The sequence below is a fragment of the Petaurus breviceps genome, unplaced genomic scaffold, assembly GCF_028583685.1.
Source record: "Petaurus breviceps papuanus isolate PSGF00001 unplaced genomic scaffold, PetGlider_PUasm1.0 207, whole genome shotgun sequence".
Classification (NCBI taxonomy): Eukaryota; Metazoa; Chordata; class Mammalia; order Diprotodontia; family Petauridae; genus Petaurus; species Petaurus breviceps.
Window position 1 is genome coordinate 19724058 of NW_027185850.1, and position 11658 is coordinate 19735715.

General features: G+C 47.9%; 1 protein-coding gene across 1 annotated transcript in view; it reads left to right on the forward strand.

The window, feature by feature from the left end:
• Positions 1–11658, forward strand: part of LOC138164939 (phospholipid phosphatase 3) — an 82393-nt gene that overhangs the window by 44391 nt on the left and 26344 nt on the right. The window contains exon 2 of the mRNA XM_069092922.1: positions 2967–3124. Coding sequence (XP_068949023.1) covers positions 2967–3124 — 158 coding nt within the window. The remainder of the gene's footprint in view (positions 1–2966; positions 3125–11658) is intronic.

Consider the following 11658-nt stretch of genomic DNA (forward strand, 5'->3'; position numbering starts at 1 on the left):
CTTCCTTCCTTCCTTCCTTCCTTCCTCCCTCCCTCCCTCCCTTCCTTTTCTCCTTTTCCTTCCTCCTTCCCTCCCCTCTCCATTCCTTCATCCATCTCTTCCTCTCTTGATTTTCTCTTTTCGTTCTTCACTGGGGTGATATGATGCTGAAAGGTAACAGCATTTTATAACCTCACTCTGTTTACTTTTGAAATGTCAGGCACAATAATGGGACCTGGTGCTTTTATTTCTTTCGTGAGCCAATATAAATTTGATAAAGTAAATTGTTGTTCTAACAGGAAGCAGTTAGGGGTCACAAAAGTAAATAACAATGGAATTTAAATAAATCCAAAGAATGAAGCCAAATAAATCCTTTTGTGTATTTGTGACAATTTATAAATACCACCACTACCACCCCCCCTGCTATTTTTTTCGGAAAGGGCAATTGACCATAGCTGTGCCGTCTCTGATGTTTTTCAGATGGGGTCTTGGGCAAAGAGCGGAGGGACTGGAGTAGCTTAAAAACATGTTAAAATAAAAGCATCCTTATTAACAACTTGTTTCTCTCTTGAAGACAGTGCTTCTCTAGAGCATTTGTACTGGGGCAGTAGCACAAAGATCGATCCACAAATCTCCAAGTGCTCATTACGGGCCCTGTGCAGTTCACAGAGGATGCAAAGAAATAGTCCCTGCCCTCAGTGGTCTTACCTTTTAACGGCTAGGACCCCATGAGCCTCATTGTAGAGATGGATGAGACTTGTAGGTCAGTTCTGGGCTCGGCTCTGATCAGAACACAGGTGCAAATGTGAATTTTTGTTAACCCATCTTGGTGCTAGAGCATTCGAGGCCATCTGAGAATTCTTGGCCAACTGAGTTCACATTTGGATTTACTCATTCAGCATATGCTTGTGGACATCCTACTATGTGCAGTTTACTCTGGGAGTCATTTAAAGAAGTGACAGTTCCAGGCTCCAGTGCTGCCTTATCCCCTTAGGTCAGTGACTTGAGAAGCCTCTGTTGAGTGGCTCAACAGTTTCCTCCCTGAGTGTATTAGATTCAGCTCTGGTGATCCAGAGCTGGGCCTGGAAGGATGGGCAGAATTGGATTATTCATGGGGTACGCCGTAGCCGGCTCTCTGGTATCCAGAGCCCAGGCTGCCAGCACACAGTAGGGGTCTGATAAATGAAAGCTGTGGGGACACAGTAGATGTTTCTTTTTGTGTTCCCAGCATTTAGCACAGTGCCTGGCACATAGTAGGAGCTTAATAATAAATGTCAATTGATCGATACCTGTGGGCAAGTCCCCGAAAACACAGTGTGCTCCAAGGCAACCCTTTAAGAGTGTGTCAGAAGAGTAGCTGTTCTGTATCTGTGGAGGAAGCTTCCATACAGGGAACCCCCCAGAGCTGATGAACTCAGGCCAGGATCCTCCCCCTCCCCTAATAATAATTCTGTTTGTTAGGGCTGCAGCTACAGGTTATGGAGTAAGAGGCTGGGGCCCAGAGGGGAGACAGGACCAAAGTTAGTACCAGAACCTGGACTAGAACTGCAGTCTTACAATTTCCGTATAAGAACACTTTTTCCTAGTGAGTTTTTTAATTAGATTTTTTCCAAGTTGAGGATGTATTTGGAGGCTATTTAATTGGGGGAAGAAAAGAAATGTAATGGTTAGGGGTTCGTGCCCTATTTTTTGGGATAGAAAGCGCTCCCGAGGGCATGGAGCCCCACCCCCAGCCCACTGCTCGAGGCATCCCATTTACTCTTTCTCTTGGCCTGGGTATCCAGCACGACTCCTGCTTTGTGGCCTGTTGCATATTTAACATATCCTGCTGCAGAAATCCATTTCAACAATAGCAAGTCTGTGACCCAGAGGAAAAACACCCCAGCTTCCTTCCAGCCCCCCCCACTCGGCTTCACCGAGTCTCCTCAAAGAACTCAGAATGTTGGCAGTGCCCCCCCGTCTCCATGAGAGTGGGATCCTTTGGGACAAGAGAAGCCCAGCTTCTCTTCTTTCTTATCACTCGAGGGCTGAGTAGGCTTCCCTTGGCTGAAGGCGACATACTTGGGCCCTGACCTTTGATGGTGGAGACACTGAGCTGCGTTCCGAGCATGGCTGGGCTCCCTGGGTGACCTTTGGCTGAGTTGGCTCTTGGCATGGCAGGGTTCCCAAAGGCAGTGCCCGTAACACCCAATCAGGGGAGACTTGGGTGGAAAAGGGAAGGCTCAGGAGGGGACATGAGAACTGTCTTCAAGTGTTTAAAGGGCCATCATTAGAAAGGACAGATTCCAGGGTGAGGTGAGCTTCCAGAATGGATAAGAGATGAATAAAAAACAGTCTCCATCCTAGAGGAATTTATCACCTATTAGGATAGATAAGGCCTGTATTAACATGTCATAAAACTTAGATTGTGCTAAAAAATCATTAGATTTTGCTAATGGGAGACAGCCCATGACCCGTGAATGAGAGAGCCTGGGTTCACTCCCTTACTTTCATCTACTTGCATGGTCTTGGACAATTTATTTCTCTCCAGGTCTCAGTTTCCTCATCTGTACAATGAGGACGTTGGCCTAAGTAATGTCTGAGTTCACTGTCTGGTGTACAGTAAACATTGAACAAATGATGATAATCTAATCTTCTGGTGTTTCATCATCTGGGGAGGTGAGCCTGTGGTCACAATCAGTGCAGAAGTATTTATTAGGCCCCTGCTGTGTGCCCAGCACTGGGCTAGGCACCTGGGATACAGAGGGAAGAAGGAGAGAAGCAATCCCTGGCCTCAGGGAGCTTACCTTCTAACATGGGAGAAGCACATCCAGGCTGAGTACAAGGTAACAAGGAGAGAGGTCCCAGGCATCAGGAGAGGAGGAGACTAGAAGGTGGTTGGAAGATTTGATTGGCTCTGTCTCACTGTGCTTGGTACCATGGTGCTGACCTTGTCCTTTCTGTCTCTCTCCCCTCCCTTCCCCTGTGTTTTGCCTCTTCTCCCTCAGCGGGCCTGCCCTTCCTCATCATCGAGACCAGCACCATCAAGCCCTACCGTCGAGGCTTCTACTGCAATGATGAGAGTATTAGGTACCCGCTGAAGACGGGGGAGACCATCAATGACGCCGTCCTGTGCGCCGTGGGCATCGTCATCGCCATCCTGGCGGTAAGTGCATGCACCCCTCCCCCAGGCGCTGGTCGGGGGGGCTTCCTGGAGCCCGTGGGTGGTGCCAGGAGACCAAACAGACTTGCTGTGGTCCTCCCAAAGCTCGAGCCCAGGCCCCGCGTAAGACAGCTGAAGGGCAGCGTTGGGAGACACAGACAGTCCTTGTTGGGACTCTTCACATGTGACCAGGTGTGTCCATCTGTAAAATGGGAGGAACAATACCTTTAGTGTGTCTTCATGGTTAACGGGTGAATGTGTGCAAAGCACCTTAAAATGGCCCTGTGCGTGGTTATTATTTCCTCATCTCAGTGGGCTGGGAGAGGCAGTGGGAGCAGTGTGACGACAGTGTGTGGCACTTGTCTCTGACTTTGGTGCCCTCTTTGTCAGAGGGGAGAAGGCACCGGAAATCCTCCCTCCCGGATGGCAGAATCAGGGCTTTCAGAGCCTGCCGGACGCTCAGCGGCCTGCGGTCCAGCCCACTCCCGAAGAACTGTCTTCTCTAACAACTCGTGTGGTGCATTAAGACCTCCCAGGAGGGCAGCCCATCCTCTTGGGGGCAGCTCTCATGGTTGGTAGGTTTTTCCTGACTTCCAGGCCACACCTGCTTTCCTGCCATGCATTACTTTTAGCTCCATTGCAGAATAGGCCTAATCCTTCTTCTGAGTCACAGGTCTTCAGATGCTTGACTATCCGCAGTCAGCCACTTCTTCCCCAGCCTTCTCTTGTTCAGGCTAAACGTCCCTCACTGTCTGAAACTATCCTGTGTGGAATCCCAAGGTGGGCACCGGATGGTGAAAGTGGGAGATGAGCAGAGACCAGCTGAGCCTGCTGCCGCTCTGCTTTGCCCAAGTGACATCACGTTCTGCCTCCTAAGAAAGAGGACAAAACACATCTCCCTGTCATAGTCTCCTAACCAGAAGTGATGGCACCAGCTAACACAGCCAGGGACCAGCAGCCTTGCGCTCTCCTGGCGCAAGATGGACTCACCAGGGGCCCTGGGCTCAATGGAGGCCCTCACCATAAAGTGAAGGGGATAGAGACAGAGGACAGAAACCTTTAACAAGTGATTGAGGAAACAGGCCCTCATGATGGCAGAAGACAAGGGAAAAAGCCCGTCATTCCTGACCTCTTTTCCAGATGGCCCCCAGGCCCCCAGATCATCACAGTAGAAGCTAAGTGCCTTCCAAATCCACAAAGCCTCAGGCCTCTCTTTCCCCTCCCAGCATTCACCTCACCAGAGCTTAATGACTCTAGCAGGGAGATTGGGGATTAGGGATGAGAAATAAAATACCATCCACCCCTTTTATCTGCCCTGGTCCTCTCTCCTTTTGGACTCTACAGTGAGCCAGCAAGACCACGGCTGGCAGAGGCTGGCATGCAGACATAGTGCTTGGGCTTCTTCAGTCTGTAGCCCTCACTCAGACCTTCATGGAAGATTTCACCTGGAAGGGACATCATCCAGCCCCTTCTACAGATGAGAAAATTGAGGCCCAAAGAGGAACTGGCTCAGAGTACCCCAGCTATTGAGGGAAAGCGTGGGAAGCTGAGTCTGGGCCTCCTGACTCCCATTCCAGCCTGCTTCCCACTGCCCCCACCCCCTGGCATTGAGGATCACCGTCTCTTGGCTTTGAAACACTCTGACCTAACCTCCTCTTCCATTTCCTTCTCCACCTGTGGACAGTTGTTCTTTGGCTTCAAATGCAGCTGATCTGGCCTCAGTTTTGTGCCCTGTAGAATGAAAATGAATACATAATTTTCAAGGTCCCTTTCGACCAGAGCTAATGACACCCATTGTTTGTTGAAAAAATAACCTGCTGTGTACAAAGCTTTGATCCTCACACTGGGGCCTTTTACAAAATTTGGATCATTGTCAATCCAACAAGCGTTTATTCGGTGCTTACTGTGTGTTAGTGTTTGTGCTGGGCCCTGGGCATACAGAGACAAAAGGGAACCGATCCCTGCCCTCAAGGGGCTTACCTTCCATCAGGGACACAGGTGGAAGAGTGCAAGGGTTACTTAGGTGGACAGAAAGTTTTCCAAGGGGTCAAAGGAAAGTAATGATGGTATTGAAGGCTGGGAATGTGGAAGGGCCTCCCTATCCTCCTGCCTTCCAGAATCATTCTTAATCTTGGTATTGTTCAGGGAATCTGCTTTATCTCATAAGTGTTTGTTGATAGATTTTTGTTGATAACATATTTCTTCTGTGACACTGTATTTTGTTTTATGCATTCTAAAACACAATTGCTAGAAGGGGCCTGTAGACTTCACAGGACAGCCAAGGGGGCCCAAGATGCAAGAAGAGATTAAGAATCCCTGGTCTTGATAATGAGGCTAGTCTCTGCTCCTGACTCTGATATCAAATAAATGATATGTGACCTTGAGCAAGTCACTTCTTTTTGAACTTTTCTAGTACAGTGAAGATAGTGGATTAGATGATCTCTAAAGTGCCAGTATTTTGTGTTCTGATGCTCTGTGTCAGAAGATCGTTTCTAGCTCTCACACTGTATTCTGGGGGTCCCTCTCAGCTCTGACACAGCGATCTGTCTTCTAAGGGTCTGCCTTCTTGGTCCCTTTCAGCTCCAGTGTAATATCATTTTATGTCCGAATGCCCTTTTCATTCCTGATCTTGGGTGTTCTGTATCCGAGTGGTCTGCATTCTGAGGGTCCTCTCTGCTCTGACATTCTATGAGTCCATGAACTTGGGAGGGAAGAGAAGCCCAATATTTGCTTCTCAAATATCTTCCTTAAATACTTCCAGCGATTCACACAGAGAAACATTCTCTGCACCGCATGCAAATGACTTCTTGGAGACACAAGAAGAGCTTAATATCTTGAAGACTTGTTTATTCAGGATCAGGCTTCAGTTTCCACACATCTGGCCTGAATTACTTTTCTCCCTTTTCCTTTATCGGAGACGGCCCCACCAGCAAAACAAGGCTCTCAGAGTTGGGCTCCTCATTAGAGTCCGGTCATGTTTTCAGCTCTTTTAAGAAGTGAAGTTGTGCCTACCCAGTGGTCTATCAGCAGGAGACCCAATCCCCCAATTTACAATCCACTCCATCTGGGCAATTACCAAGACCACCAACCGAGAAGGAGCAAATTAATCTTCTTGCTTTGTTGTCCCCTGATCAAATGGTTGAAACTCTTCTGAGACTGTCCTTAATACTCTCATCATGCTGGGAAAGGGGGGAGGGTGGCATCCATTTGTGACTCTCCCATATGAATGTGTCGGGGTTGCGTTTGTCATTTTGGGTGTCCTTTCCTCAACTATCTCTTGCTTCCCACCCTAGCCAGCTAGCCATCCTCCTTCCCTGAGTGACCTGCCATCTGGCTTACTGTGGCACCTTCCCTTCCCATCTGGGGTCCTACTCTCTGAACATGACCTCCAGAGACCAGGCCTTCCCTTCTCTCCCAGGGGGCGTTAATACACTCAACTTTGGCCTTCCCTGGGGCTGAGCTACCCCATTTGGTGGGTGAATGAGCACAGATGCTCCAAACGAAATATGTCGCCCTCCCATTCCAGCCATCTACCTAGACATCTTGCTATTCCTCTATCTCTACCCTCCACTTGCTCTAAGAAAAGTAATCAAATTATTGTCACTATTGCTTCTGGCAAGGGCATAATAGTTGCTGCCTTTGGATCAGCTCGACATCTGACTCCCCAGATTCCATTTCCTGGCCATCCCATCTTTATGTAGGTTGTCTCCAGCTATTGATAAGATTCCTTGAGGACAGAGACTCTCTCTCTTGTGTTTGTTTCCATTGCTTCACACAGAATGTGCTACCTAATGAGTGTTTAATAAACGCATAGTTACCCATTGATTCCTTGGTTCATTCATTGTACCCCCAGGGTGCCTACTGGTTCCATACCTGAGAGCCTTCCAGCCTTTAAAGGGGCATCAGTGGTACCCAGCACCCAGGAATAATAGCCATTTAAAAATGTTTAGCAGGGAGAAAGAGGCCAAGACATCTGCATATCAGGAGAGTAGTGTTAATGGCAGGCCTAGGCTTAGGGTGTTAAGACAGGCGTTCCCAAGTGACTTGCCAAACCTGTTAAGTGTCTAGGTTTGAAGAAAATCACAGATGGGGGTGGGGTTCAGATTAGGGGATTTGAGCCACTGGGATAAGAGCCAGAGTTCGATGACAGTATTTAATCAGCTGGAATAAAAGGTTTCCAGAACATGACAGCTGAATTCTAGAATAGTGAGTGACCAGTTGAAGTGAATCCTGAAATGGGTGACTGGGATGGTGAAAAGAAGGGGCCATAGGAGAACAGGAAGAAGGTAATAGGGATGCTTAATGTGGAGAAGAGAAGATTGGGGAGGGGAGATACGCTTGCTAAATTCTAGAATTTGGGGGGAGTGGGAGATGTGATTACTGTCTTCCAGAATTTGGGGGGAGAGGGAGACGTGATCACTATCTTCCAGAATTCTGAGGACTTCCATAAGGAAGAGGGGATTATACTTATTCTAATTAGTCAAGTGAGATCATTTCTAGAAAGAGCTTTGGAACATGAAAATGCTTTTATAAATATTAGCTATTATTGTTATTAGTCTGCATGGTTTCTGTGGCGTTAATAGCAATGGCAGCTCCCAGAGCTTGTAGCTAAAGGTTCTTGAGATAGATTTTGGTTTAATAAAACTGGTGAATCTCCCGACACAAGGACCACCTTCCTTGATACAGACCAGCATCTCCTTAGAGATGTTCCCCGGGCCAGTGAGAGCAGGGCTTTACTGAAGATCTTCCTTCCACTATCTGGCACATGTTACCTCCTCCAAATCTTGTGTTCAGCCCCTAAATTAACTTGTTATTAAGGAAACCGAGGTAGTGGCTTTCCTCTCATGGAGAGTTTAAACAAAAGTTCAGTGACCATATGTATTGTTTTTTTTTTTTTGTTTTGTTTTGTTTTTTGCTTTTCATCTTTTGCCTTTTGGAGGTCAATTGGGGTTAAATAACTTGCCCAAGGTCACACAGCTAGTGTGTGTGTGTGTGTGTGTGTGTGTGTGTGTGTTAAGTGTCTGAGGCCAGAACGAAAAGTGTCTGAGGCCAGAACGAACTCGGGTACTCCTGACTCTGGGGCCTGTGCTTTACTCACTGCGCTACCAAGCCGCCCAGACAACATATATTGTTGAGGGAACTTTTTTCCTGAGATGTGTTGGACAGAGTGTCCTCTGAGCCCTCAGACACCTCAGATATTCTACTGCGAACACTTCGTTGCATATGGTGAAGCTTACAGACTCTCCTTATGTCAGGGATCTCTATTCCTCCTGAGAGAATGTCCATGTATCCCTGTGTTGAGTCATTTCAGTCGTGTCTAACTCTCTATGACCCCCTTTGGGGTTTTCTTGCCCAGAGATACTGGACTGGTTTGCCACTTCCTTCTCTTGCTTATTTTACAGATCAGGAAACTGAGGTAAGCTGAGTGAAGTGACTTGGCCAGCATCACACAGCCGGTAAACTAAGAAAATTCTAGGATCCCTTCCAAATCTAAAATCCTGTGGAAATATTTCCTAAGATCATACATTTAAAGTTGGAGTGGGCCTTAGAGGTTGAGTTCAACCTTTTACATAGGAAGAAACCAAGCCTAAAGTCAGCACAACTGGTTGAGGGTATGAGGGAGGATTTGAACTCAGGGTTTGCCTGACTTCAGGCTGCAACACCGTTGGAAGTCACTCACAGTGACCAGTTTTGGTCCATTGGTTGGTGAATGGATGGGAGTATTCCGGTGTCCCAGAGGAGGGAGTCCCTGCTTCCCAAGAAGCACAGCAGATAGTGTGCTGGGCTTCAGCCAGGCAAACTGGAGTTCATTTCCTCCCTTAGACCCTTACTAGCTGTATATCCTAGGCAAGACACTTACATCTCTTAGCCTCAGTTTCTCCCCATATAAAAGGAGGGGATTGGCTTCAGTGTCCTTTGAGGGCCATTCCACTTCTAAATCTGAACCGATGGTGGCAGACACACTGGTCTAAGAAGTTCCTCGGCTTATATGGCATTAAATGGAAAGAAAGTATGTCGAAATAGAGTCCCTATCCTGTCTCCCTTCCCCTCGCTGAGCCAAAGGCTTTAAATAAAATACTTCCCTGCATTTGGTTGGGAATTTGTTGATATTGGCTTTCTCTTAAACACAGCAGGGAGAAGGGGAAGGAAGAAGACAGATTCTTGTCTGTCTCTGAAAAGGAGATTGTTGGGGTGATAAAACCGCATAAGCATTTAAGAAATTGGAGCAGTTTTTACAAAAGGACAAGATAGGAAAATCATGTAGATAAACAGGGCAACAAGGCAGTCATGTTCGCCCAGCATTGACCGAAGTGCTGGGAAGGGGCCAGAATGTCAGGCTGGGTACGAGGATGCCTGGCCTTGGAATACTAGCTGTGGGACCCTGGGCAAGTCACCTCCCCGATAGGAGCCTCAGTTTCCTCATTTGTCAACTGAGGAAGTTGGACAAAATGTCCATCAAGAGACAGCTGGTTGGCCCTGTGGAGAGAGCACTAGGCCTGGACTCAGGAAGATCTCAATTCAAATCCTCCCTGAGAAACTTAGTAGCTGTATGACCTTGGACAAATCACTTAACTGCTGTCTACCTCTGTTTCCTCAACTGTAAAGTGAGGATAACCATAGCACTTAGCTGCCGTGGTAGTTATAAGCTTCAAATGAGATAATATTTGTAAAGCACTTAGCAAAGTGCTTGGTATATAGTCGGTATTCAGTAAATGCTTAGTTCCTTCCCCTCAGTCAAAATATTCACTATACATTGAACATTTATGTGTCAATGACTGTGCTAACTGATGAGGATGCAAAAAAGGCAAAACACAATAAAAACCTGTGTCTGCCCTCAGGAAGCTTACATTGCAACGGGGAGATATGATGGCACATTTAAGATAAATGGAGGAAACAAAGGGAATGTGAAAAGGGAAGGCCTTGGCAGCTTTGGGGAGGAGGGGGGATGGGAAAGGCCTCCTGGAGAAGGTGGTGTTTAAGCAGAGTCTAGAAGGAAGCCAGGGAAACTGAGGCAGGGGTTGATGGGGTACAGAATTGTAGGTCAAGGAGGCCTGGGTTGTGTCTCTTCCAGCTCTAAATAGACAGATGATGTTGGGATCTTGAAAGGACCATGGACCTTGTCTTACCAGATAAGAAGCCTGAGACCCAGCAGAGGGAGGGGAACGTCTTGCCCAAGGGTGCAGAAGGATTTCTCTCTAAGCCTCTCCCCCACTTTCTGAAACTCCACAGGAGGCATTTATGCCAATGAGTGCGCACTGAAAAGCAAATGTGTTTATGTGTTTGTTAAGATAATTATACTTTATTTAGTTAACATTCATTTTTAACATTTTACCTTCCCGGTTCTCTCCCTCCCCCCAGCTTCTCCCCTATGCATTAAGAAGACAAGCAGAAACGCATTTATGAACAAGTTTATTATGCCTCGCTGGGCTCACCTCACCATAACCTTTTGCTCTAAAAGGCCGGAAAACCTCTCCAAGAGCTCACTGGCCATTTTTGAGCTGGGTCCCATTCTCCATCCGGGGCACAGTGCAGCCCTGGGCCGCTGTACCCAGCGCCGTCTCCTTGTAGCCTAATTGTGCTATTTCCCCAGTTTATGAGTTTCCAAATGTTGTGCCAGGCATTTAAGGGGCAGGTAGGGGAGACTTCCCCTCAGCATGCTCTTGGCAGGAGGCCATCCCTCCCAGATTATATTGCCGGCTGTTTCAGAGGAGAATCAGCACGCAGGCATTTTTACTGACAGACTTAGAGATGGAGGCCTTGGTGACCAGAGCAGGAATGGAGGCTGGCGGACAGGGAGGAGGCCACTGCAAGGGGTGGGGACTCGGAGGATAGCCGTCTAGTAGAGGGGAATGGATTGATTTTACTTCTCTGGTATAAGAACATTTACCAGAACGGAGAAGATCCCTAATACTGTAAATCTGGGGCCTCCTGGGCCTAGGTGTGTCCAAGGTCATCTTGGACCCTGGCAGCAGGCTTGCCCTCCTGGACAGAGGTGTGAGACTTTTGGACAGATTTGCCCGTGGGCAGTTTTCACTAAGAGGCTTTTCAAGAGTTAGGATTACAAGGAGCCAGGCCAGGCTGGTTCATAATGTTGATTTATGGCCGCCTTGTCAGCTCCAAGAGCCTCCTCTGGGACAGGAGGATGAAAACAAATAATTTGTTGCTTATTAATGGTTTGAAAGGGAGGACCCACTGAAGAAAAGTGCTGGGCAGGGTCACCGTGGGCTCCTCAGCCGCAGGGCCGGCCTGGGGCCAGGGCACACATGACTTCGCAGTTCTAGAAGGAGAATGGGCTTCCTGACCGCAGCAGAAATGACGGCCAGTGGAGCCGACGGAATGAGGGCCTTTGTCATGAAGAGTTCAATGTGGGGGAAGGAGAGGCGGCCTCAGAGAATGGCTCACCCTGGTTTAGTATGTAGGAGAACAGTGATAAGTGACGGGTACCATCCCCTTCTGGCTAGCAGAGCTTTTTCCCTCCATGCCCATATCTGAGACTTTGTCTTCAGGAGGCCTTTCTGAGCCCCCCCCCCCCCCCC